The sequence below is a fragment of the Cornus florida genome, unplaced genomic scaffold (genome assembly GCF_030987335.1).
Source record: "Cornus florida cultivar Cherokee Brave unplaced genomic scaffold, ASM3098733v1 CherokeeBrave_3.0.0_Hap2_Chr08, whole genome shotgun sequence".
Lineage (NCBI taxonomy): Eukaryota > Viridiplantae > Streptophyta > Magnoliopsida > Cornales > Cornaceae > Cornus > Cornus florida.
Window position 1 is genome coordinate 12,621,251 of NW_026775578.1, and position 27,955 is coordinate 12,649,205.

Genomic DNA, 27,955 nt, shown 5'->3' on the forward strand with positions numbered 1-27,955 from the left:
GGTTCAACTAAAGTGCAATTGGTTCCATTTCTTTGAATTACCGTTCCGAACATTATGCCTAAGTATAACCAATTCCATTAAAACGAAATCAATTTCATTTTTCCATAATGAGATTCTTCACCAGTATTTAAATCACAACTTTAACAAATACAAATGGATAAATACCTGTGTGTACAGAGGTGCGTACTTGGCGCGGAGCAACATAATAACAAAAGAAAAGTTTTAGTACATGTCATTAATAAAAAAATTAATAAACGAGGTTCAATTAAAGCTAAAATATTTCATAATCCTTAAAGAAGAGTGGAAATATAGATGATATTTCAATTTTAAAATTTTCTTTCCTCCACAATGGAAGCTTGTTTTTTTTTCACTCATTATGGGTGAAAAAAACAATATATATATATACACACAGTGACATATAATTCTTGACTTATTAAAAAATTTCCTGAACTAACAAGAATTATTACGTTGTCTCATTTTCGTAACAAAATCGTTAAATTATTGTGAAATGACAATAATGTCCTTGATAGTTTATTAATATTTTATTAAACTGAAATTTTTTATTTTAAATGACAATAATGTCCTCCATGTCTCTACACTCACACACATGTAAATAGCCTATTGGCTGCTGACTGGCTCATGTATAAAAAGGATTGCAGTGGTTGAATAAGTTGTTGCTAATGCTCTGAGCTGTCACTGGAAATATATATAAGCGGCTCGACGGAACTGTTTGGCCGGAGTTGGGACTTTTGGAGAAGCTTCATGTCGAGTGTATCAAGGCTCACCCGATGCGCTTGCATGAAAGTGTAGCTCACTGGATGATGATCAAAATGGGTAAGCCTCGTTGGTCTTCTTGCTAACGGAGCTTTCAGTTTTGGTCGCTGATGGAGAACGTCGAGGTGGGTCTTGCAGCAAGTTGGAGCTCGCGTTGGGTTTAGATTGCTGGATACTCGGTACATATTGCCAGCATTCATGGAGTTTGCACAGATCGATGGACGTCTGGAACTTTATGTTTGTTCACCATAGATAGTGCATGCATTTGGGAATCCGTTCGTTTTGGCCGTTGTTCGGAAGCTCACCGGATATTGGTTGCTGTAGTTGGTTCGAGGTCGCTTGAGACATCGCCAGGCTGAACAGGGTTTCGCTAAGGAGGGTTTGAGGTGTCGTCGGACTGAAGCAATCTATTGGGTCTTTGTTTTATCGGACTTTCTCGCCGGTTTAGTTGCTGAGACTCTTTGCCAGTTGGGTTTGTGAAGCTCGCTGAAAAGGAGTGCACTGGACAAAAAGGAACTCACCGGTTGGAAGCTACTGGGTTGAGGTCATTTGAAGTGTTGTCGTTGGGTGTGATCTTCTCGGTTCGATCACCGATGAAAGCTCATGCACGTCTGTGGAGCTTATTTGGGCTTCCTCGAAGTGGGTCTTGTATCATCGCCGAACTGATCTCTGAAATTTGGCTGACGTTGTTTGTTTGGAGCTCACATTGGTCATTAGTGAAGCACGTTGGAAAATATGGAGTTTGAACGCTCCCGTTGTTGAATAAAATAGATTCTTTAGACTGAGACGGGGCATTTTAGTCCTTAGGTGATTAAAAGGGTAGTTTGGTCAGATCTAGTGAAATATTATTATTCTCGTTAATTTAAGACAGAAAATTAATGAAAAAAAGAGTGATATGATAAACTTATTAAAATATCAAATGTGTAATATGATACTCTCTTTAGTTGGAAGGGTTAGTTGATAATTTTTGTAAAAAGAGGGATTTTTTTATGATTTTAGCCTTATATAGTAAGTCTGACACACACTTACCAATGTGCCACATTTTTTTGTGCATTATTATTAGGGTCATATTGGTGCAATGGCAAAAGGGGAAAGGGAAGGGAAAGTGACGGAGGAGAATTAAAATTTGTGTTTGGTAAAAATTGTTGGAAGGAAAGGGAAGGGTTTGGAGGGTTAACACAAGCTTTCAACAATAAATTTCTTAACCTCTCAAAAATGAAAGGAAATGAAATAAAAGGGAAGGAAAAGCTTGGTGTGCGATTTTAGATGCCAATTTTGCCCTTGATTACAAGTGAATTTAGTTTGCAAAACAAAAATTACAGACTTGATTAGTTGATTTAGCAGTTGCAGAGAGAGAGGGGGGCAAGCTTGAGAGTTGAGAGAAAGAGGGCCAGCGGCTGAAGCTTGCGAACGGCAAACCCGAATTGGAACAGCGGGCGATGGAAACTGACATGGGTTTTGATTTTTTGAACAATCTGATATGGGTTTTGATTTTTGGAACAACGGGCAATGGAAATTGATATGGGTTTTGATTTTTTGAACAATTTGATATGGTTTTTGATCGATATGGGTTTTGATTTTTTGAACAATCTGAAATTGGGTTTTGATTTTTTGAACAATTTGAAATGATGCCGATATGGGTTTTGAAGTTTTGATTCCTGCAGACAAATATATAAACTGAAATATATGGGTTTTAAACTTGTGATTGTTGTAGTAGTTTGCAGTTGGAGAGAGAGAGCAGTTGGAGAGTGAGAGAGAGAGAGAGGGAAGTTGGGAGTTGAGAACGAGAATAGAGGCTGAAATGATTTGCCCTAGAGACAGCAGAGGTTGAATTTTTTTTTTTTCTTTTCTTGTGGGCCTAGAGACAGTGTGTATATATATATATATATATAATGGTTTAATAGTTAATTTATTAAAATAATTCTCTTTATTTTCTTTTCCTTTCTCTACCCAAACGTGATTATTGTTCTTTTTCTTTTTTTTTTCCCTTCATTAATTAACCAAATACAATATCAAATAAAAATTATCCTTTCTTTTTATTTCTTTTCCCACGCAACTAAAGTAATACTTTCCTTCAAACCCATCCTACCAAGCATAGTCTTACTGACGAACGGACCAGGCTAACCCAAGCAAGTGGGGCACGTGATAACGCACACGAGGCGAGCGACAGAAACCCACACCAGTAGTGTTGTTGTGTCGACGAACAATAAGCAATCCGATCACGTTAGCGGAATCATAATCAGCAGCGTACAAACCAATATGTTGTCCAGTACTTTATAATTATATCTTTTTAGATCTACAGTGACTCTTTCTACTTTTATATTCAATCCCAACCACTATCCAACACTCTCTTCCCAATTGATCGAATCGTCAAACAACCGTATGCTTGGCCCTTTCCTCTCTCTTGTCTTCTTCACCAAAACCCTAACCTGCTGCTCTGATCTTCGCTTTATCAAATAAATAATTTATTAAAGATTAATTTTTTTTTTTTCTAGCAGTTTATTTGTGACAAATTTCACAATTCTCATTATGAAAGAAAGAAAATCGGCGAAGTCCAATATTCAACAGCAACAGCATCAGAGCGATCACCAGTCTCCGTTCAAGTTCGCGAAATTGCTCGATCCAGAGGCTTCTTGGGACAAGGTTTGCACTTTGAATAATAAATACCGATCATCGATGCTGTTTCATTGGATTTAATTATATGATATTTAGGTTCTCAATTTAATTCTATCTACAACGAGTGTGTTAGTTGAGTAGCACAATTTGTCCTTGGAATTATGCGGATGTGAGAGAGAATAAATATTGGAGTTTTGCAAGATCTTGTCTTTCAAATTTTATCTTCAGCATTGCTTGATAAACTCTTCCATAAGTTCTGCATCTGAATTTATGCTGATTCTCTGTTTTTCATTTGTAAAATTAATAAGAATAATAAATTCAATCATTAACTTTTCATTTGGATTATGGATTTTAAGATGCTCTGATTAGCACGGGATCTTTAACCCTTATCACAGGAACAACTGTAATTGATTCAATGTCAATGGACTTTAAGAAGAAGAAAGGGGTATTCAGGACGTGCATTTTCTTCACCTCATATTGTCTCTTCTTTTATGCATTCAATTATTTTCTACTCTCTCTTTGAGATTTTCATCAATTATAAGGCGCTCAGGAACAACTGTAATTGATTCAATCTCAATGGACTTTAAGAAGAAGAAAGGGGTATACTCAGGACGTGCATTTTCTTCGCCTCATATTGTCTCTTCTTCCATGCATTCAATTATTTTCTACTATCTGTTTGAGTTTTTCATCAATTATAAGGCGCTCTCTCAACATTTGAAGTGTCAACAAACTAAAAGAAGGTAGAAAGTAGAGAAAGTATTTCAAGAGACCTAAAGGAGTTCTTACTCGTTAAATATAAGTCATTACTGTTTAGTAATGCCGTTAAGTATTGGTATTACTAAGATATGATAAATTACGGGCTGCTATATGGATCCTACTAAAATTCATAGCGGTTCCACAATGTCTTTTATGGCACTGTCACAATAGTTTGGCGAGTGAGATTTATAGACCTCATTTTACCACTTATCCAATACTTTTTTCATACTTCCAGCTTTTTAAATCTATCAAATGCACAGCCTAATACAGGATTTACTCTCTAAATTTAATGTGTAAAAAATCTAAACTTCGGGATGTTAAGAAGGTTACAGTTCATTTTTTGTCCTTTCATCACCAAAAATGGCAAGATGTGGAGGAATAAAATTTTAAAATAATGAAACAAGTTCATATAACATTCTTAATATATGATTATTGAATTTATTTATGAGGGGAATATATGACTAAAAGTTATTGAGAAAGAAACAAAACGCACTACATTCAAAGAGGTTGCTTCAACAGGTTGCTTGTAAGATAATTCCAATTATTGACTGATATGCTCTTTTTGTTCCAGGATCAACTGGGAGATGTCTTGCATTGGATTCGACAAGTGTTGGCCCTAGTATGTGGATTGCTATGTGGTGCCATTCCTTTGGTTGGGGGCATCTGGATTGTAGCGTAAGTTGATGATAGGAAGTGCTGTTTTCTCAATTCATTTTCACTTTTTTCCCACATTCTCATGATGCTAAATGAAGCTTTAATGATATGTTATACGAGGGTAGATTTCATGGGTGCATTTTACTATCAATGCAATGGACATGTTATCTTAGATGCTTATTCGGGATACCAAGCCTGCCCTTCTTCGAGTTTATTGGGTAGCAAGAAAATTTTCTTTTCTATAAATGAACAGTTTGAAACAGTTTGTTCAGTTTCTCAATATAAATCGATTATATGGAATGCTGGTGAAGATAGATTTGTGTTTGTACTTCCTGGGATCCGTGTTCATGTTTGTACTGTTTTCTTTATTGGTAGAATACTGAAACTTAAAAATCCAGGTATTGGACAAAGATGTGAAGTGATGATGCTACTCACCCATGTTACATTTTTGAATTCATAATCATCTTCATCCAGCAGGTCATTTAGATTTCTGAAAAGAGATCTAACTGCAGATTAGAGAGGCCAATCCGACCACGAATTCAGAATCATCTTTATCTAGCCTTCCCTGATCATCTCTCTTAGCCGTAGTTTATGCTTTATAAAGTTTTTTTGGTTTGCTCAATTTCTCTTAATAATATTTAGTTACATTAGGTTAATAGACTGCTAACTAATCTCTGATGAGCATTGGTGAAACATGCTGTCAGACTAGCTAGGGGAGAAAGTGGTGTAGAAGTGTTCTGGTGTATGTTGCTGTACATGAGCAGCTCATACAAGGGTAAATGCATTTCATGGACACCATTTCATTCCCTACTCATCTAACCGAGTGACATAAATCATTGGCAATATTTATTTATTTTTTGCTTAATTGTTTCCTTCAATAGGATTAAGTCCTCCAAGATGTAAAATTTCTTGGAAATCTTTGGGTATATATTTTTGAGGTTCAGTTTTCTCTTGTTGTTGTTGTTGTTGTTTCATCTTCCTTGGAATGTTTCAGTCATTTTTTATCAGAAGTTTTAATGATTACTCTGATTCAAGTAGGTGAGATGCTTGGTAGTTCCCTCCAATCTTTAGGATCTTAAAGTAAAGATACTAAAGTGGGTAACCTACAAAAGTTGGATAGATACATATTCTCTTTCAAATGTCTGTTAGATATAAACTATCTGCCCATGAATATAACATCTCATGTTCATTTGTTTAACTCTTTTGCCGTTCTGTGGAAGCTTCCATGACCAATTTGTGCGCTTATTTTGGTTTTCAGGTTTCTGATGATATCATCTGGGATAATATATGGTTATTACGCAGTGATACTAAAGATTGATGAAGAAGAGTTTGGTGGTCATGGAGCTCTCCTCCAAGAAGGCCTTTTTGCTTCTATAACACTGTTTCTGGTACTTCTAACTATTTTTTGCTGTCCTCACTGGCCTTTTTGCTGGTTTATGACTAACTTTTCTTTTGTGTTGTCAGCTTGCATGGATTCTAATATACAGCTTGGCACACTTCTGATTGGCTACCATCTCTATAGATGATCTTGTGAGGCTTCACTCTAGTGCCCCAAGAACAATGAGAGAATTTCCTATTTTTCAATTTTGTTTTTATTTATTATTATTGTCCTTTTCATGATTATGGAATACTCAATTCTGTAGGTCACTGGCATTTTAGCTTTCAGATTATGGTAAATAGTTTTGATGACATTTACTCCATTAAAAACATGTGCAATGTAACATCATTTATTCAGCACACCAAATACTGTCTTTTTCTTTTCTTTTTGTTTTTTGTTTTTGACAATAAGCAGTGAAATTGGCAGTCGGCAAAATTCTGCAAATTCACAAATATGTTATTCATATGTATGATTCTTAAATTCTGGGCATGCATTCTTGCATCAACGATTCAATGTGATGACGAAGTTGGACGCCAAGTGCTAATAACAGAGATGGTCACAAGAGCTCCAATCATCTAACATGTTACTCGTAAACATGATGAAGACTTGTTTTTAAGTCTAATTTTCAATCAACCATAGCACGTTTAGAAAGTTATAATTCCAATTTTAATCAACCATAGCACTAACATTTTAGGAGAAAAAACGTCAATTAGTTGCAGTGAGGAATAAAATAAAATAAAATCAGTAACCTCACAAACACAGATTATGGTTTGTTGGAATGGTTAAGAGTAAGAAATTTCTCATAGACGGGGTAACATAACCAGAATGCTTTGTGACATATGTTGGTTGGTTTTGTGCCATTCCACCGTCTTAGTTACCAATAATCTCTACAGGAACAAGAACCCTCCTTGAAGTGGTGAAATCGACTACGATCTCTAACCACTATTTCTCTTTCAAAAATCCCAGAAATCAGCTTTATAGCAGCATGACAATCAGAACAAATACGCAAATTCTTCACTACCCGAATGACAGTGCCCTTTTCAGTGGCAATAAGTCCGAATGCAACAGCCATCTTCTCACTGTGAAAATATAGAGCCTTCTCTTTTTCCTCCTCCTCCACATCAAAAAACACCTCATTTGTGCTAGCAACATGGCCTGCCATCTTTAAACGCTTGGATATCTCATCTATCATACCATTAATTTCTTTGGCTCGAGGGTGAATCTTCTCCTCCACTCCGAATTCATGTATCTCACCATTAATCTCGATGGAACTGCACCCCCGTAACTTGCCAATCCCTTTGTCTCTCATCAATTCCCTCACTTTAGCAACATCATCCCACCTTCCTGCATTAGCATATATATTGGACATAATAGATAGGTAACCCCCATCTTCAAGATCAAGTTGAATCAAGTGTTCAATTGCACGCTCGGCAAGCTCCACATTTCCGTGGATCTTACATGCACCAAGTAATGCACCCCAGACCCCAGTGTGTGGCACAAGAGGCATAGCTTGGATTAACTCGTAAGCTTCATTTAGCAAACCAGCTCGACCAAGGAGATCAACCATGCAACCATAATGCTCTAACTTAGGTACTAAGCCAAGCTCTTGGGACATACTACGAAAGCACTTCCGTCCTTCAGATACCAAGCCCTCATGCACACATGCACACAAAACCCCAAGAATGGTTACATCATTAGGCCTCACAGCTTCACCTTTCATCCGATAGAAGAACTCCAAGGCATTTTTACTTTTCCCATTCATTGAAAATCCCATGATCATTGCATTCCAAGCTACAACGTCGCGTTCTAACATCTTATCAAATACATATTCAGCACTCTCTAAGTCACCACACTTGGAATACATGTCCACTAAAGCAGTCCCAACCACAACGTTCCAACTGAGATTGCTCCTGTCGACATAGGAGTGCAACCATTTCCCCATCTCTAGTGCTCCCACATGGGCGCAAGCAGAGATAACACTCACTAAGGTCACTTCATTGGGATTCACATTCTCCATCTGCATAAGGTGAAAGTGCTTCATTGCTTCATTGATCCTCCTATTATGGACTAGCCCTCCGATAACTGAATTCCAAGATACCAAATCTCTCTTGGGCATATCATGGAAAAACCGCAACAAAACCTCAACCTCACCATGCTTTGCATAGCCACCTAACATCATATTGTACATCAATAAATCTTTAATGGGAGCTTGATCAAATAACAACTTAGCAAGTTCAATGTTCCCAACTTTCAAAAACCCACCAATCATTGTATTCCACGCCACAAGATCCTTAATGGGCATCTTATCAAACAATTCCCGTGCTCTTTCCATATCATCGCATTGATTCACATATCCAGATAAAATGACAGTCCACACAACAGCATCTCTAATGGGCATTTCATCAAACACTTGTTCCGCCACCTTCATATCCCCGAAACCACCATAAAAATCAATCAATCTTGTACCAATGAATACATCCAACTCGAGCCCAAATTTGAAAATTTGCCCGTGAATACATGACCCTTTCCAAACATCCTTCAGGTCAGCGCAAGCCCGTATCACGAATGGGAACGTGAAACGATCTGGTTGAACTCTTCGAACCCGCATACGATCAAAGCACAACAGTGCATTTCTGGGTTCTTGGTTTTGTTGGAAACCTCTGATCATGGTGTTCCAGACGAAAGAGTTTGGTTCGAGCATTTCATCGAATATTTGGACTGCGTAGTTCATGAGGCTCAAAGTTGCACAATGGGCCACGAAATTCCCTACTGCGAAGTTGCTTTGGTGGAGACCGGTTCGAAGAAGCCAGACATGGAGGGATTTTAGGTGGTTCAGCGTTTTGATTGATTGTGGACTCTTCAGAAGAGACAGTGCGAGCTGCTTCTGCAACGTTTCGAATTCTGCCATTGACTTCAAGAAACCCATCCATTGGTGAATGGTTCTTCTTACAACGATGTGGAAAATGAAAGAGCTTTATGGTAGCACAAAACTATTTTATAGATTTCTCTTTTCTCGAATTATAGACACAACCATGTATTTTTTATTTTTCATTTTTTTTTTCTTTTTAACTAAATAAATTAATGGATTTAAAAAAAAAATTACAAACAAATTTTTAAAAAAATGTCTCTAAAGTGTAGTATGCAATAAATTAATATTTAAACAAAAAAAAAATGAAAAAAGTGATCATAAATAAAAATATATAAAAAATATATTTTAAATAAAAATATATAAAAGATATTAAAATTCAGGTTTGGGTTGATGACACCTCAACCTAATCTCAATCTTAATTAAGTTTGAGTTGATATTTTTTAATTTAAACTCAATCCTAATTATAAACATAATTGTCTAAACTAGTAAGGCTGACTTTGAATTAGCCCCCCTAAATTAAATTTGAATTAGCCCGCCTAAATTGCAACTCCACTTACAAAATGCTCACTATCCTTTCAAGGACGAGGGTACTTGACATTTGGAGAAATTTTTATATAATTATTTCATAACTTTGGCTAATCACAACTTGAGGCATAAATAAAAATTTGAATAAAAATAACGCATTGAAACTACAAAATCTTAAACCACGCAAGCCTTTTAATAATTTATCCTTATGTAATTAATTAAAGTGCACCATGTACTAAATAAAAATTGCTAGGTACAATAATTGAAGGCACCTACAAATCCCTTACATGTGACAATAACCTATTTTATTTATTTATATTTGGCAAGGATGTGTCAAGTTGGCAACGACTTTACATTGAGCATCTTTGTATCCGTGATCTATTAAGGAAAAGTATAAATAATTACAAAAGTCATTATTGTATGTCTGACCTCTCTTCTAAATATGTGAAGTCATGCTAAATCTAACTTCCCTTCTTATCCCAAAAGTAACAAGTACATGTAAATATAAATTGTACTTGCCTTGTTACTTTTACTTTATTTACTTAAGATTAGTACTGCACTATTTTACAATTATTAAACTAACTCTTGTATGAGAATTAAAACAAAGATTCCTTGAAAAAACTAAAATAAATAAATATAAATATATACATATAGATATATATTTGTTTTAAAATAAAAATATTATAACATTAATATATTTTAGAATATTATTATAATGTATTATATATCTCCTAAATGCTAACATAAAAAAAAGTACATTACCCTATTATATTTTACCAAAATACATGATTACTACGGAATTCAAACCCATTTCCTCATCCTTATGAGCTTGAATTTTTATAATTGTACCCAACAACGAACTATATATATCAAATGCCTAAGGATAATTATTATTAATTTTTTTTTTGGGGCGCTAAAATGTATAAATATTGGAAGTGTTAAATATATATAGGGACTCTGAAAAATATATATATATATATATATATGTATGTATAATTACTCTTTTTATTTTCTATTTTTTATTTAAAATAAAAAAAAATTAAAAAATCAGTCGTGTTTAACTGAGGGCTATATATATATGGCTCGTCGTTGCTGTTCTGAAATTTATCATCATTTCAGAGCCCATATCTTTCACTTTAGATTCATCACTTTATTGAAGCCTACGTAGCTACAGGTGAGTTTCGTTCTCTGTATATCTCTGAACTCAATTGATTTCAAAATTACAATTATTTCATCCCAAGGAATGTTGCTTTCATCCATTCGTAATAGGGTTAGGGTTTTTTCGACGGATGAAAGTTTGGAAGATTTCAAATTGATTTCTTAGGTCCGGAGATTTTCGTTTCCTCCGATTTCGATTTTTGTTTGTTTGCTGAGAAAATGTAGGAATTAAAAACCAGAATTAGGGATTTCAGTCCTCTAACAAATGGGGCCCTGGTTAAAACCTAATTTCCACTCAGCTATAACCTAACATGTTTATTTGATTTCTGTGAGGCGAGTTTTCAGTTTCACTTGTTTTTGTTTAAAATTTCTCGTTTCTCAGCAACCAAACGGAGGATAAGGTTCGTTCTTGGTTTTAACTTGGCTTCTTATTGATAGTCCCGATGAGATTTTACTTTTAGTCGTCATTTTCTGGATTTCTATGTGTTGCAATCTATATAGCAAAACAACTGTATAGGGATTAGGTATCTTTGATCACACCAACAAGAATGAAAGCCTCTCTTAGGTTTAAGCCGGGTCAAATTATTGCTTGTTTTTAATATTTATTCAATCTCAATTCGAATTATTGATAAACTTGTATGATTGCATGCCTAAACAATGCTACCTTTGACATTAAATATGTTACTGATGCTATCTTTTAGATGGTGGTGATTTTCCACTTCCCTAGTTTGCTAGTATCAATATGAGTGGATAATATTTCTTTTTTCTTTTTTGTATTATCTATTTTCTTTGGATCGATATATCTGTTATACAGTTCGGGTGGGCAGTGGTTAGCTCTCTGTTTGTCGCACTAGTTTAAATTTATGGTTTTTAAAGGTTTCTTCCTACTAAGATGTATTTGTAATTATAGAGGGTGACAATGGTGAATGCAAAAGGTTCTATCACTGATTTGAATCCCAAAACTAATAATGCTGCTAACCCAGGTCAGATTGAAACAACTGCATCCAGTCCAATGAATAATTTAGAAGAACATCCGCTTGTTTCTGAAATTAAAGACAAGGAGGAAAATGCATTAGAAGTAAAGAAACAAGAAGCTGCAGTAGTCGATATGAAGAATGAAGAAAATGCAATTGAAGAAGAAAATAATGAATTAAATGCAATAGAAGCAGAAGAAGAAAGTGAAGAAACTGCAAGCGAAGAAGAGGAAGAAGAGGAGGATGATGATGATGAAGAAGAAGAAGTAGAAGAAGAAGAAAATGCACTAGTAGAAGAAGAAGGTGAAGAAAATGGAATTGGAGAAGAAGAAAATGCAATCGGAGAGGGAGAAAATGAAGAAAAGGCAGAAAAAGAAAATAGTGAAAAGAAAACAGAAGTGGATTCTAAGAAGAGAACTAAAAAACCGCGAAGGAGCAGAAAGAAGAAGGTGGCACGAAGGGGTCCTGCAGAAGAAAATGCAATTGGAGAGGAAGAAAATGAAGAAAAGGCAGAAGAAGAAAATAACGAAAAGAAAACAGAAGTGGATTCTAAGAAGAAAGCTAAAAAACCGAGAAGAAGCAGAAAGAAGGAGGTGACACAAAGGGGTCCTGAAACAGTAACTGCTAAAGGAAAAGACAAACCAGAATCATCGGGCAAGAAAAATACTTCAAAGAAGGCCGAGAGTATGGGGATGATTTTTATGTGCAGTTCGAAAACAAAGAAGGACTGCTACCAGTACAAAGTTCTTGGGCTGCCTGCAAGCAAGAGAGATATAGTACAGAAGGTCTATAAAGGGATGAGGCTGTTTTTATATGATATTGATCTGAGGCTGATGTATGGAATCTACAAAGCTGCAGGACCTGGGGGTTATAACCTCGAGCCCAAGGCTTTCAAGTCAGCATTCCCATCGCAGGTTAGATTGTACATCATTGATGATTTATAATCAAAATACTTACCACAATTGAGCCAAGTTGAGTTTGTCTTATAATCGTTTACATAATTGTTACTTTATTATTGAAATTTTCATTTTAATAGGTGCACTAAATTAGTTGACATGGTGTATGCTTTATATACACGATTGAGATATATATGTTCGTGAACGTGAACTTGATTGGAATTTTTATACATTGTTGAACATGATAATACATGCCTTGAAACGTCAATTTGTGGGTTTGGGATGAGTCCGTAAGAAGGATTTAATGCTTTAGAATATTTTTAATAACGTGTGAAGAATGATTGCCTATGATGTGAATATGAAAAAGAGGGTGTGACCCTTGCTCTGATGTTCGCATTGCATGCATAATATGGGGCCGAAGTGGTTAACATGTATATAAATTATTTGGATCAGTATTAAATAACGACCTTCAATGTTAGATTGGTATATATCCACTGCATAACACTTTAAAAGCACTTTTTACTTATCTGTAATTCTTCATTATTTGATAGGCAATTATGCTTCAATTTTGTAAGCGACACCATCTTTAGTCTTTGTACTTGTGGATGATCAAGCCACAATACCAACACCTGGTATCTACAGCTAGAACTTATTTACTTTTATTGACCATTACAGGAATTCCTCTCAGTATACTATTCGCGCAAGGTTAATTCATAATTCTAGTTAATGGGAATAAATTTACAGCATTCTTCAAATGCCGAGGGCATGATGTGAGGCAAGGTTTTGCATCTTTAAAACTTAAAGCATGACAAGTGTTGTCATATGTCAAAATCATGCCTTAATATTTTGTTGGGTTTTAGCTAAATCCAGGTCAGATGGATTATATTGGTGAGGTCTAAATTTTTGGGATAAAATCTATCCTACACCATTCCTTAACTTTATACACATCAAAAAATTTCTCACACCTTTAAGGTCAGTCTCTTATGAATGTCTATCTCAATGAGTTTTCCCCATTGTTTGAAGAAAGATGGTTAAAACTGACCCCAAGTTGTTACTATTTTATAGAATGCATGAATTGTCATAATAAAGCTGGTCTTTCTTTCCTAACATGAACTTTGTGGTTACTTTTGCAGGTCTATAATTGAATTGTTGGTCATTGCTATAGGTCAATTTATAGCAGAAATGTTATTGAATTCTTGAGTCTTAAGTCAGTTGCGTGCTACTGTAGATAATATATGTTTCTAGTGTGTTATCTTATTGAGCTGTATTGGGTTCATCTTGCGGTTGATAACCCCTGCCCTGGGGAAAAAAAGTAAAAAAAGGCAAGAAGAGAAAGAAAGAAAAATAGTTTTTTATTTCTTGCTTTAGTGTTATGGTGGAAACAAGTCTTGTTTGGGATACCTTTATTGAAATATGATTTAGGAAGAATGAGTGAACAATCAACTGTTTTATATGTGATACATGAATCTTAATTGAAAAATTAAGATTTGTTTTTGGTAGGTTCGATTTAAGGTCATGGAGGATTGCTTGCCGTTGGCAGAGGAAAAATTCAAAAAGGTCATCAAGGATAACTACTTTACAAAGAACAAATTTGATTGCCAGCTGAACTCAGAACAGGTTTGTGGTCTTTTTCTTTATATTATATAGATGTTTAGTATCATCAAATTGGTTAGTACTGAAATTTGTTTCTTCTCATCTCACTGGCGAATGTTGGTTGCATTAAATTTCTCTATAGGTGAAGAACTTGTGTAAGCTTTTCAATGCTGCCAGTAAAGGATCCAAGTCTAACAGACCAGGCAGAAGTCTTAGAGAAGAAACCCGTACCTTTGTCGACCGAGACAGAATTAGACGGCGAGCTCGGGATGAAGAGAAGAGGCACTCTGCATTGGTTGGGGACCGTAGGTACCATGAGCGTCCTGTTATATATGAAAGAGAGGCATTTGCATCTCCAGTTGCACCACTTGCCCGAGTTCCAACTTTACCTCCACCAGTTCCTGCTCCATCATACGCATATGGGAGGACCGTGGATGCTTATGGCTGGGACCCACTCTTTCAGCATCATGACCGTCAGCTTTTAGAGTTGGAATCGAGGCGTCGTGGGGAGATTGAACGTCGTGATCCCTACATTTCGTACAGGGAACCTCCTTCATATCGCGATCCACTGTATTCAGCAAACCTACCACCAGAATACAATCGTACTGCAGGACTAACATCCGAATACCGTCCTCATGCAGGCTTAACATCTGAATACCGTCCTGCAGCTGGCCTGCCGCCCGATTACAATCATCATCATCAACCCTTTTATCGATATTAGAGTTTAGCATTAGAAAACAGGGAATACACTCTTTCTTTGGTATTCTTACCCCCAAGCATTTTATGGATTTCTTTGATATTCAGTCTGTTGCCTTGCTTTATGTTGAGTTGAGGTAGGTTATAATTCGGCATGAATTCCAACTTTCAGATCTGGCTAGTCTATGGTTATTTGTATTAGCCAACATTTAGGTTAGATGAATAGTGCAAAATTAGCTGGAGATCAGTCTGAAAGGAGTTGTCTGAAGCAGGCTCTGGACCGTAACTTTACCTCTCGTATAACCGTCTTCTACATAAATATGTGATTTCTCTCTTTCAACCAACTCTTGCATTTTTTTTTTTTTTGCTCTGAAATTTTTTTACTATCATCATCGACCTATCAGTGCATGCATTGAGATTATACTGTAACTATGACAAAATTTTCTGAATTGTAACGAGCTATTGGCTTGAAGTTAATAGTTTTGAGAAATGCATTTTAAATTTGTTCTGAAATATATGCATAGTGAGGAAGAAAAGTGTGTTTAGATCCATTTACACGGGGAAGAATAATTCTGAATCTGCTATATTTTTCATGGACTTGTCTAGTCAATTGTCTTCCAGCTAGTTTTCATCTGAAAACAAAAAATATATATATTAAAAAGGAAGTTGTCCAAAGTTCTGATTTCTCCTTGTATATTTGGGAAATCAATATGCAGTTTAGAACTTTTAGCTGTGGAATATTTTCATTTTGAAACAAATTTAATAAAAACCCCCCACTTCAGTTTCTGGTCACTAAAAACTGAAGTATATAATCAGCAATAGATTAATGTTGTTGGTCTTTATTTCTTCTTGTGATATTGTTGGACTTTAGAAGTAGTTTGGCCATCAAGCTAGTTTTGAGCCTTTGATACTTTCTAGTGACTAAAAGCTTAGCAGCTTTGAGTCTAGTCTGGCAAGATGTTCCTTTCAAGTTTCTTGGGCATTTCTCCACCATTGTGCACAAAAGGTTTCTTAGGCACAAAGGAGGAGCTGGAGCATGAAAACGGCAAAATCCAAGTCACATGGTAGGGTGGGAGCGAGAGGAGCGTGAGAGCAGGAGCGCTCATGAAGTGTGAGAGCGACATCCGTTTTGAAGATTTTTGACTTAGGGCTACACTATTCATTAATCTCAGAGGTTCTAAGTCTGATTTTGCAGAAGTCGTGCCAGTTGGGAGAGCTTCAACTCAGCTTTCCAAACGAGTTATGGCAATGGGCTTGGGCCACCTTCAAGTCAGCTTTCGCAACCTAGTTATGGCCTGCTTAACTTTATGTTGTACATTGGGCTTGGGCCACACTTTAAGACCCGGGTTGAGTTTGAGTTTGATTTTGGACAAATTTTAATTCACCCGAGTTTGTAAAAAAATTGGAAAATTCATTCAGTGACATTTTTTAAATTTTTTTATTTTGTATTTTCCTTATATTATTATTATTTTTACTAACCAATAACCTTTCTCAAGAGAGCTCAGGCAACCCAGCTATAATGACATTTTTGTTGGGCTGGCTTTATTCTATCAGCGTGGTTTGGGCCTAAACATCGATCCATTCTAAAAATAATGGGTTTGGATTGGTTAGGACTTTGGACCTTTCCCACCACAATCCTCCTTTTGATTATTGGCATATACAACTGATAGATTAGAAGAAATCACTCCAATGCTTGCATTTGGTGGAGGTATGAATTCATCATCTAAAATGGAGTGATTTTTTAATTTTTATTTTGAAGTTTTAATTCACCTAAAAAAGGCATGAGATTTAAGCCTCGAGTTTCATCATTTCATGAAGGCAATTTATTTTGCTCTTGGAAAATCTCTGGCAGTTCAGACCCTATTAACACAACTTCTTTATCGTTTTATAGCAAAGAATGAAGTCTCGTGTACCGAACTAACCCTTTTCTTTAACAAAGAAGAGAAAGAAGCGTGGAAGGCTTTTCTTGGAATGTGAATGAAGTCTCCATTTCAAGAGAAACATAAAATTAACAACGTGCAAAGAGATAAGGTTAAATCCGTCACATCATGATAAATTTGTACCTTAAAATGAAAGGATCATCGAAATTAAAGAGAGGTCGATCAACAGATGCCCTTAAAGAAGGGGAGACAATAATGAATGCAGGTATCATGTTATTATGTGTGACTTGATACGGTTGGTGAAGAAGCCAAATTATGCTCATAATTCTTCAAGATTTCACATATAAAAAAGCGGTCCACCCAATTCAATGTAGGTATGGCAAATGGTTGGACCAGGGTGTGCCTTTTTATGCATGTGGGTTTGGTGGCTTCAATTATTTCCATCATTATATTTTTGCTTTTCAATCTAGGCCCAATTAAGCTTATGGTTCTCATGGGTATCACTTTGGGTAGTTAGGTTGGTTGTTGTAGTAGTTGATCCTCAAATCCCTTTCATTATGTTCTATTTAACACGATGATACCAGTTTATTTACATGCTATCATATTTGTACGCTAACTTTAATTTTTCTCTTCTCTTGATATTATTCTCAAAGTGAACTTTGTCACTTTTCATAATGAGTGTTGTAAATAAAGAGTTGGTTTCGGAGAAATTATTATATAGTTCAGGCCAATCACACGTTGCCATAAAATCAAATGTGTCCGTTTTAGTTTCAATCAAATTTTTTTTCTTATTAGTGTGTGTATGATTAGCCCGGACCATGTAATAATTTCTGCTAGTTTCCGGTGTCTCTTGAAGAGAAAAAAGTGTAGACAAGTGTAAGCATTTATAGTGATGGTGGTGGGAGGGCATGTGAACAAAAAAGGTCTGCAGATATAATGTCATTTTTGCTTGCTGGAGAAACTTGGTGGCTTTTTCGGTAGAGAGGGATTGCGTAAAGTTGGGAACAATTTCTGTTGGAATGCAGTAGTTTTTTTCAACAAAGAAGGATGCATTATATGGTAAAATGGTCCCAACAATATCAAACGTACCATTGGTATGATAGAGGCCTGGCAAAGTTTTTTGATGATCTCGTGCATGCCAAACTTTGACACACACACACACACACACACACACACAGCACAATTATTGTTTTTAAAAAGCTTTTGGTAATTAATGTGTCCCCTTGGGACACTTGCCATGACATATATGATTACTGCATTAATAACAGTTTTCTTGATTTTTAAGGAGATAATTAAATGCATATGCCATTCTATCTCATAAAATACTCTTATACTCAATTTTTAAGGAAATAATTAAATACATGTGCCATTCTATCGTTTAGAAAGCCAATTAGATAACAAGAATATAAGAGTGGAGTGTGAAAAGACGATAATCAAATGCTTGATATATGCTAGTTAAAATTCTCAAAGAATTGCAACTCATATAAATAAAGATGAAAAAAATAAAATAAAAATAACACCATTGCATTATGTATGTAATAAATAAGTGAAGTTGTTTGTAAGATGCATTACATCTCTCTAAATATTTGAAATTAGACAGTCTATCACGTGTGACTATTCTTTGAAACATTCCTAATAAATGAATTAAGAAATTTTTTCTCATTTTTTTTTTTTTTTTTAGAATATTATATGGAATTGTTGAATCCTCAAGTTCTGTGTCTTTCTCTATTCAGTTATCTGCATAATATTACTGACAATATATCTGAGCCACTAATTTAGACTGGCATGTCCCGTCTATTTATTATAATGTGGAAACATTGTTGCAGATCAGTCAGTGAAGGTGAACAAATTAATTATACATGTCTTGTGACCAATCAATTCCTCAATGAGAACACACACCACACACACATATATATATATATATATATATATATATATATATATATATAATCTTCCTAATTGGAGTCAGATCTTCATACCATTCAAACGATCTTATCTGCTGTACCTGTACATATATGCCATATTGAATGTTCAGTATACCGACCCTTACGTAACATGCACTCTCTCACACATTTGGTCCAATAACGTGGTCAAAAACTTTATTAAGAACGATCGAAACTGGCTACTGATTCACGTGCATGCATGGGTTACAAGTTTGAACACCAGTGAGTGAAGATATGGATGAATTAAATGTACAAAAGTTTGCATATATATGGGGTCACGTTCACTTGTCCCCTTTGGCAAGTTTCTTCAACCACATGCTTATTAGTATGTTATCTTCATTCTTACCCGATAGTCGTGCTCCAAATGTCCAATATACACACACAAACACACATTGTATATGCACATTGTGCGCAACAAAGCATGTGCCTTGATGCCTTGAAAGGTCATTAGGCCATCTTATGAGGAATTTAATTACATCCCATGTGTAATTCTGTTTGTGCACAATATATATAGAAAAAGCATGAAATTAAATGCATTCACAATCCAAAATTCAAACTATACATTAAAGTGACAGATGACACATTTTGACTGCCAAGCAATAGGACTGTTGTAAAATGGAAAAACAAAAAGTCGGGCATGGTACATCAAAATTGTCATTAGACTACGTATTGTTGTTGAAGGGTTTACCAAATGAATTATTCAAAAATCAGACCTAACTTCTTCGTTAATTTCAAAACTACCGTTAGAAAGATACTTCTTTAATTTTTTTTCTTGGAAAGAAAATCCCAAGGTTAATAATGTCATTAGATTACACATAAGTCCAACCCCGTTGCAAGCCACCGACCCATAAAGAAAAGAAAATAGCTGTTTCCGACAGTTAAGCCTGGATTGGTGGTACCAGATGCAAAATTACTAATTTAATCCTATAATTATATATAAAGAAAATTAATTATATGGATAAATTGGTGAGAAGAAACTTCTTTTGGTCTTGGTCACGATAGGTTCATAGGATTAGTAGTACAAAGAAGGCATAAAAAATAAAGCATAGAAAAATAAAAGTCAGCAAATTAAATAAAAGCGAGGCATGTTCCCACGTAGCTCACGTTTACACTTTAATTAGTCCAGTCTACGGGACAGCAATCGTTTGTTTATTCAATGGGAGAATTTTAATTAACTTTTAGTTGGTGAGGTTGTACGTACGGCAATAACGTGAATTGGAATATTAGGTACGTACTGTCCTCTAAATACTTTGAATTATGTATACATCTTCTCAACCCTAACTTCATTCATGAAGCCTCTTCTAATACTTGCATGGTGTGTGTAACTGTGTGTGTATATATTATATATAAGGGAATTTCGTTTCTATCCCTCTTATACATGAAAGATCCGGATCTTTTGGCCAAGCACCACTATTTCTATTTAAGTTGAATGGTCCAAAATGAAATGGGAGTTTTTCTCAATTTTGTTTTTTGTTTTCTTTTCTTCTGCACATATATATAGAAAATTCTCGTCAACCAAAAATTTCAAACCATATTATGTTTTTCTAAAATGTTTTAGGAAAGAAATCAAATACGACCTATATTATGTTTCTTATGATCAATTGCACTTGATCATTTTATGTCAATTATTATTTTTTTTTTTTACTAAAAAAGGAGATTTAAAGAATCTAAACATAATTACTAAAAATTTTAAAAATAAAACACACACACACATATATACTCAGAGAGAGAGAGAGAGAGTACATGTTCAACAAATTATTTTGTGGTTGCAGACTTGCAGCATGATCATATGATCATGCTGCAAGTCTGCAACCACAAAATAATTTGTTGAACATGTATTCTCTCATATATATATATATATAGATATATACACTCTCTTTCTCAAAATGGCATTTTGAGGATTAAAATATAAAGCAATGCAATTTTCTTTTTTTGGGAATTAAGCAATGCAATTTTCTTTGTGAATAAAATCACCCAAATGTACCATGACTTGTTGATAAGTAATCACTGATAAGAGGTTAGGAAATTCATTTAAAAAAAGAAGAAGAAGAGATTACGAAATGAGTATCCATACAGGCAAGTGGAGGGTGAGCTATCAATTTATTTCGGTAGACCTTTTAAATCTGCGTAACATTTTTAATTATTGACAGCGAATTTGTTTCTTTAGACTATGGTTGGTCATGTGCCTTAACTCAATCTTTAATTTTTTTTCTTTCTTTTAATAAGAACAAATGAGATGTCAACGCACAATAATTTAAAAATAAAGTTTAAAATAATCAATAGAATTAATCAAACAGAATGTAAAAAATAAGCATACAAATCTCGGAATAAAATAACAGGTCCAATTACATGAACCTGGAAATTATAAAATTGAAAAATATATATTCTCCCAAAGAAAATGATCCAAATGTAAGATTGGATAGCCCATAAAACACTCTATTATATGTAAGTCAAAAAGAATAAATACAGAATACTAATCCAAACAAACATTATAACAACAAAGTCATCTTCAACTTGACGAAAGAAAAAGAAAAAAAAAAAGAAAGTGAGGTCATCTTCGTCAAATACTAATGCAACAAAGATGGTTGTTCTTCCTGTAAAGTTTAGTACTCTGATGATCTGATCGATTATTCTTTTACTAGGACATTAACATTCATGTCACATCTAGGTCCAATTCACATTGTCAATAATAATCAAAATAAATAAATAAATGATGACATCAAAAATTTAAAATAAGTGTAACATTTAATATTATTTTACACAAACTAAATTTTGTTTATATTCAAATTCATATTTTGCACTTGTTAACTACATCCATTATGGAGGCTAAGTTATACTCGGGGTGCACCAACTTATCTGTGAATTAGTTGTAAATTAAAGCTGAATAGAATAAAATAATTTTTACAATTAATTTTAAATAACTATCTCCTTGTATAGTCCTTTATATATATATATATATATATATAAACCTAACTGATATAGTCACTTTACTTGTATTCGTGGTATGAAATTAGTGTCTTTAAATAGATATTGACATTGGAGAAAAATTTCTTTCAACACTAAACTAAATTTTTTTCAATTTCACTATAATCAAATATGGCATATAAATCAAGAAAGTGTCTATTGTTATCCTCTTTATTGTTATTATTTTTTCGTGTTTTTTTTTTTAATTATTATTTTTGACTTGGCAATGACTTTATATAATGTTTATAATATGATGTGATTTTTTTCCTCTATTTATTTATTTTTTCTTTTTAACCATATGTCTTCCTTTATTTTTAAATTGAAGTAATTGGAAATACTAAAACATTAGTAAGCATGAAACATATAATTAATTTTACCAATCTTATGCCTTAATTAAACATTCAACTCAATAGAAAATAATACCAAAAAGTCAAGGTCCACGTCATCTGTGGCCTAGTTGGTTTCAAATTTCTTTTTTTTTTTTTTTTATGGCGTGAGAACCCTGCAACTACCCATTCTTTGGACTTGTAGCTACCGGGTAAACTCTCAGCTACCTACCCCGGCCCCACAATACGAGTAACAGGTAAGTCAGAACTTGCAGTGTTGGAGGAGAATCGAACCCACCTTGGCATTATATTTTTTTAATTAGTTGACTTTTTACTTTTTTAATGGTCAATTAATGAAAGGGGGTGTTAAGACAGAGTTAATCAAAGTGAGCCGAAATTTAGGGTGTTTTTTTTTTTTTTTTGGCACTAATTTAATATGTGAGTAATGACAAACTTAAAAAAAAATACGAAAGCATTTAACCCTTTTAAAAATTTAAATCATAATTAGGTAATAACAGAATAAATGTTGGTTTAACTTTTTAAATACTCCCTCCGTTCCAAAATAGATGTTCATATTTAGAAATTGAAATTTTTAAGGAGATTTGCAATTAATGCATTGTTTCTTTTTAAAATTACTAAATTATCTTTTTTAATTTAAATATATATAGTTACAAAGTTTGAAATTTTTTAAAAAGATAAAGAATAATGATAAAAACATAATGAAAAAATACTTTGACTTTTTAAAAAGAATAACTAATTTGAGACATGTAAAAAAAAAAAAAAAATAGACTATTAAAATGAGACGAAAAGAATATGATAGAACAACTAATTTAAAATAAATATGAATAGAGGAAATTCATTTAACATAATGTGGCGGCGAGATAAAAAGAAAAGAAATGAGTATAAACAAAGAGAAGAGCCAAAATTTAGTTTGACCAAACTAAAACAGAAATGATTAACAGCTGGCGTTGTTGTTCTGAGTCACGCATTGGTTTAATGATGAGGGCTTTATCAACCTATTCTATCCTATTCTATTACCCTGTGCCTCAAAAACCATAGGCTTACGTGGACTCTCGTTATCATGTAACATTTGGTACGTGGACTGTTATCATTGGCAAACAAATAAAGACCACCGGCATTTGCAACACCACTAGTACTACTAGTGTTGTGGAGTGCACATGCGTGTTGAAATCTGAGGACGTACATTTTTGTTGATGTGACAATGTCAATAGTAAGTGGTCCAATTTACTTTACTTTTTCTTTTCATTTTTACATGTTTTACATTATTATTGTGACGAGCTCATTTACTCAACTTACTTTATTGGACAAAATAAATTATGAAATTAGTCTAATCACACTAAATAATGAGAGTCCGTGTCTCTTATTTTTTAAAAGAAAACTAATACTCCCCCATGATAATAACTTATAAAAAATTGTTTAATGAGGGCTTGTCAAGAAGTAAAATATAAAATTTGACATTCTTCTCTAATTATGTTATATTTAATATTTACTTAAATTTCGAAAATTCTTTTAAAAAAACTTAAAAAATTATTATTATTTTTTAAAATAGAATAAAAATATTATGGGTATAATAGTTATTTTTTATTTTTGGGTAAAAGTCAATACTAATATAAGATGTTAGAACTAATTTGATATGAAAGAATGAAATAAGGTAGGAATGGAATAAATCAAATAATTGAATGAGAATGAAATGACTATTCATATTCTCTCGTTTGGTTATGCATGGCTGAAAAAGGAAAACTAATATATATATATATATATATATATGTAAATCAAATAAATAAATAAATAAATAAATATATATATGCGTAAATATATATTTTCGATGTATATATAGAAATTGAGGAGGGAATATCAAGAAAAAGTTGACTTTTATTGGATCTAATTGTTTGAGAAAAGTGTGTTAGCAATCACATTATTCAAGTAAAACAATTTTTAATATTATTTTTAGTTAGTATTTTTTTAAGTGGGAAATGAAATGCCTATTCTTTTTATTGGAAAGTAGAATGATTTTGATGAAATGACCATTCTTCGAGAAAGGTGGAGAATGAGTATTACATCTTTAAAATTACTTTCCAAACAAAAGAATGGAATTAAAAACATTCCATTCCATTTTATTTCATTTCATTCCCATATTTTTAAAATTAAAAGAAAAATTTGTTATTTTAGGCAATTTTTTACAATGAGATAAATGTAATTTTCAGACATATGATTTTTCAGTTTTATTAAATTTTATCCTTTTATATAGTATCAATCATACAATTAGGTTTCAAATTTAAGTAGAATGCAACACACACACTTTATTTATAATGAACAGATGTAAAAAATTAACAAATGAATTAATAGTTGAAGTTAAAAAAATAAAAATTAATATTTGAAGTTTAAGTTCCACTCATTTAGTATTAAATAAATACGAGCCGAATCTTTAGCCACCAGATTTATGATTCATTTGCAACACTAAACTTAACTTTATATGATTAGATGGCTATAACCCTCAAAATACTCGTATTATATTGGATAAATTACATGGGTTTACAGAAAACATTAATTAAGAATAAAAGTAAGAGAGAGACAAAAAAGAAGAAGATGAAAGTAAGAGTCAGTGGAAGTATTAATTACGGAGTATTAACCAATAAACCATGCTTAGGCGTAGAAAAGTTACTATGAACACTAGCATTGTGGAGACATTGTGTGCGCGTGCGGCTCGAGATGCGTGTGAACCGCTGATTACGGGATCAAATGGGTCCCACTGCCTAATCACCCTTTGGGTTCATAATCGTTTCCAGGTTGGCTGAAGAAAATGTTGTGTTGCTTACTTTTTAGTACTGTACTTACCAAACAAAATATACAAAATTACGTGAATTGCCCCTGATACCCTTCCGAGGCTCTTCCATAAATAGTCCACCTTCCTCTCCCTTTCCCCCTCACCACCGTCACTCTCTCTCTCTCTCTCTTTCTCTTTCTCTTTCTGTCTCTTTCTCTATATCTATATCTATAGGTTTGTGTGTGTGTTTTGCACTAGTAAGAGAAAATGGGTGTTGTGGGTTTGGCCTGCATTGCGTCCCTTATATCACTAGTGTCACTAGTTGAAGCCAGAATCCCTGGGGTTTACTCCGGCGGAGGATGGCAAAGCGCTCATGCTACCTTTTATGGAGGCAGTGATGCCTCTGGTACAATGGGTACGTACTCTAACCAAATTAACTATATATCACTTCAATTTTCACACACACAGCACACAGTAGTCTGTGTTAAATATTGTACACACTATATTGTCCTGCATTTTGCAACAAACTTAACAGAGTACTACTTGCTTTTTTGTCATCAAACATCGTGACACTAATGTCCACATTTTGCTTTTCAACTCTCGGTATTGACTTGCTTGAGCATAAAAAAAAAAAAATCTCTGTCAATCTTGGATTAACAATAAAAATTAACCTAAATTTTCCTTGAATTTAAGACCCATTTTCAATTGCTACTAATTACTAGAGATTTGTTGGTAAACCATTGCTCTCTGTCTTTACATAGGTGGGGCTTGTGGGTATGGCAACCTTTACAGCCAAGGGTACGGCGTGAACACGGCGGCGTTGAGCACGGCACTTTTCAACAATGGGCTGAGCTGCGGTGCCTGTTTCGAGATCAAGTGCGCCAATGACCCGACGTGGTGCCACTCGGGAAGTCCATCAATTCTCATCACTGCCACCAACTTCTGCCCGCCGAACTACGCCCTGCCCAACGACAATGGAGGCTGGTGCAACCCTCCTCGCCCCCACTTTGACCTTGCCATGCCCATGTTTCTCAAGATCGCCGAGTACCGTGCCGGAATTGTCCCCGTCTCCTACCGCCGGTCAGTCTCTTTGTTCTCTCTCATGCTCTGTTTACTCTTTAGCTGGCTTTTTGTTTCTTTCGTTGGTAATGTTTTTGACTATTGAATGGTCCTTGCATGTGGGTCAGATTTTGATAAGCGTTTTACTCACTTTTAATTAGTTACAAATCCTTGTTTTATAGTTAGGCTTCAGAGCTTGAATAACATCTATAAATGATTTTGACCAGACCGTTACGAATAGGTATAAACACTACACGCAAGGTGCTGAAATCCTCCACTGATTTGATCAATTTAGCTCCTTTTTTCGGTTATGTCCTCACCAAAAGAAGACTAAAGTTATTCTTCCCATGCAAAATTAGCTTTAAGACCAACTCTATATAATTTAGTAAGTTTGTTTGGTGTATTAATTTTCAATATATATATATATATATATATATAGAGTATAATGGATTGTGATATTTTTTAATTTTTATTTGGTATAAGAAAATATTATATAGTATAAAAATACATGCACTTCTACATTCCATTGTAAGAATCGGACGGCTCACATGAGTGGTGGTGGGTGGGACTATAGTGTAATGTATATACACGGATGATCCGGACTGCTGCGTACTTTTGATCGGTTTAAAACAGCACACACTTTATTCTACGCGTATGTTACTTCGTAGTTTTGTATTGAATGTCAAACATCAGACAATAGGTGGTGGGGGAGACCGACACAGTCTCCGAGGTACCAGCCGTTCATCGAATGTGAAAGGGTTTGTGATTAAAAACGCCGTACTTCTTCTGGGTCCCACCTAAATAAATTCACTCTCCGCGTTCCACGGTAATGGAACATTGGAACTCTACAAATCAAATGACCAATCTGACCTCGTTGTTTCGCCATTTATTACGCAGGGTGCCATGCCGAAAGCGAGGAGGGATAAGGTTCACCATCAACGGCTTCCGGTACTTCAATCTGGTTCTCATCACCAACGTCGCGGGTGCAGGGGATATCGTGAAGGCGAGCCTCAAAGGGTCCAAGACTGGTTGGATCAGCCTGAGCCGTAACTGGGGTCAGAACTGGCAATCAAACGCCGTGTTGGTGGGCCAGTCTTTGTCGTTCCGCGTCACGGGAAGTGACAGGCGCACCTCCACTTCGTGGAACATTGTACCCTCCAATTGGCAATTTGGTCAAACCTTCACTGGAAAGAACTTCAGAGTCTGAAAAACACCAAAAACAAAAGCAAGTTTTCAAATTTCCCGCCTTAACAAGTTTCCAGTTTTACCCTTATTGGCGCCAATTTTAAGATGCTTTCTTTTTTGTTGTAGTAGTTACTGTTGTGTTTGGGTAGTGTGAAGGTTGAAAGAAAATTAGAGTGGGTAATTTTCGAAGTATTTTGGTGAGGGGATAAGCAATTGGTAGGTGAGAGAGGCTGAGGCGGCTGCAGAATCCAGTAGCCCGCAGCTTCTCAAAGTTAATAGTACTGGTGGTATAAATTATATATGTATAATATCATATTTATATTTACATATATATATGTATCTAGGTATGAGCAATGTCTGGTCTAAATTTGGCTTGTTTGATCAACTTCTACCGATTCTCTTAATAATAGCTGGTCTCTTTGATCGTTTTAGTAACATGAGCTTTGACTAGCATATAATTGGTGCAACTTAGACAATTTCCCATTTTAAATTTACAATGTTTTGGAGCATCAGCTCGGTCCTTTAAATTTGAAATTAGATTTGGTGCAACTTAGACAATTTCCCATTTTAAATTTACAATGTTTTGGAGCATCAGCTCGGTCCTTTAAATTTGAAATTAGATATTTAGTTCAAATATTAATTTGAAATTAGATATTTAGTTCAAATATTTTCGCATTCAAGGCGTTAATTCGGTATTCTTTTATTGTTAATAAGCTTCTGAAAATACAAGGTTAATAAAACATCATCATACATGGAGTTATATGGAAAGAATATTGGATCATAGAATATAGTAGGAGATGACTTTTACTGAGTTGTTTTTCATTTGATTACCGTCAAAAGAAGCAAAAACAATGAAGAATACTTCTACATTTGATGTGTATTAAAGTGTTTCATTGAATTATTGCACAAAAGTAACTGATTCTC

General features: G+C 34.4%; 4 protein-coding genes across 5 annotated transcripts; 3 read left to right on the forward strand and 1 right to left on the reverse strand.

Annotated features, from left to right (window-relative positions):
* Positions 1-2,887: 2,887 nt before the first annotated feature.
* Positions 2,888-6,641, forward strand: LOC132269427 (uncharacterized). The gene is made up of 5 exons (XM_059770613.1): positions 2,888-3,154; positions 3,273-3,417; positions 4,718-4,821; positions 6,059-6,188; positions 6,265-6,641. Exons 2-5 carry the CDS (start codon positions 3,304-3,306, stop codon positions 6,301-6,303), a joined length of 387 nt encoding a protein of 128 aa, XP_059626596.1. The 5' UTR covers positions 2,888-3,154; positions 3,273-3,303; the 3' UTR covers positions 6,304-6,641.
* A 189-nt stretch (positions 6,642-6,830) lies between these two features.
* Positions 6,831-9,570, reverse strand: LOC132269428 (pentatricopeptide repeat-containing protein At1g08070, chloroplastic-like). The gene has a single exon (XM_059770614.1). The coding sequence runs from the start codon at positions 9,102-9,104 to the stop codon at positions 7,053-7,055; it is 2,052 nt and encodes a 683-aa protein (XP_059626597.1). The 5' UTR covers positions 9,105-9,570; the 3' UTR covers positions 6,831-7,052.
* A 1,043-nt stretch (positions 9,571-10,613) lies between these two features.
* On the forward strand, positions 10,614-15,272 carry LOC132269429 (uncharacterized). 2 transcript variants are annotated; one of them, XM_059770615.1, is made up of 4 exons: positions 10,614-10,746; positions 11,714-12,618; positions 14,101-14,217; positions 14,336-15,272. In XM_059770615.1, the coding sequence occupies exons 2-4, from the start codon at positions 11,743-11,745 to the stop codon at positions 14,912-14,914; spliced, it is 1,572 nt and encodes a 523-aa protein (XP_059626598.1). In that variant the 5' UTR covers positions 10,614-10,746; positions 11,714-11,742; the 3' UTR covers positions 14,915-15,272. The 2 variants fall into 2 exon arrangements, with proteins under 2 accessions (XP_059626598.1, XP_059626599.1); XM_059770616.1 differs by having other exon boundaries at positions 10,627-10,746; positions 11,719-12,618.
* Positions 15,273-24,947: 9,675 nt separating this feature from the next.
* Positions 24,948-27,466, forward strand: LOC132269430 (expansin-A4). Its single transcript, XM_059770617.1, has 3 exons — positions 24,948-25,202; positions 25,549-25,867; positions 26,744-27,466. The coding sequence occupies exons 1-3, from the start codon at positions 25,055-25,057 to the stop codon at positions 27,051-27,053; spliced, it is 777 nt and encodes a 258-aa protein (XP_059626600.1). The 5' UTR covers positions 24,948-25,054; the 3' UTR covers positions 27,054-27,466.
* Positions 27,467-27,955: the final 489 nt, after the last annotated feature.

Coding starts and splice junctions, on each gene's coding strand:
- LOC132269429 (XM_059770615.1), top strand. CDS start 11,743: ATGAATAATTTAGAAGAACATCCGCTTGTTTCTGAAATTAAAGACAAG. Junction 12,619..14,100: donor AGTCAGCATTCCCATCGCAG/GTTAGATTGTAC, acceptor TGTTTTTGGTAG/GTTCGATTTAAGGTCATGGA. Junction 14,218..14,335: donor GCCAGCTGAACTCAGAACAG/GTTTGTGGTCTT, acceptor ATTTCTCTATAG/GTGAAGAACTTGTGTAAGCT.
- LOC132269428 (XM_059770614.1), bottom strand. CDS start 9,104: ATGGGTTTCTTGAAGTCAATGGCAGAATTCGAAACGTTGCAGAAGCAG.
- LOC132269430 (XM_059770617.1), top strand. CDS start 25,055: ATGGGTGTTGTGGGTTTGGCCTGCATTGCGTCCCTTATATCACTAGTG. Junction 25,203..25,548: donor TGATGCCTCTGGTACAATGG/GTACGTACTCTA, acceptor GTCTTTACATAG/GTGGGGCTTGTGGGTATGGC. Junction 25,868..26,743: donor GTCCCCGTCTCCTACCGCCG/GTCAGTCTCTTT, acceptor TTTATTACGCAG/GGTGCCATGCCGAAAGCGAG.
- LOC132269427 (XM_059770613.1), top strand. CDS start 3,304: ATGAAAGAAAGAAAATCGGCGAAGTCCAATATTCAACAGCAACAGCAT. Junction 4,822..6,058: donor GGGGGCATCTGGATTGTAGC/GTAAGTTGATGA, acceptor TTTGGTTTTCAG/GTTTCTGATGATATCATCTG. Junction 6,189..6,264: donor CTTCTATAACACTGTTTCTG/GTACTTCTAACT, acceptor TTGTGTTGTCAG/CTTGCATGGATTCTAATATA.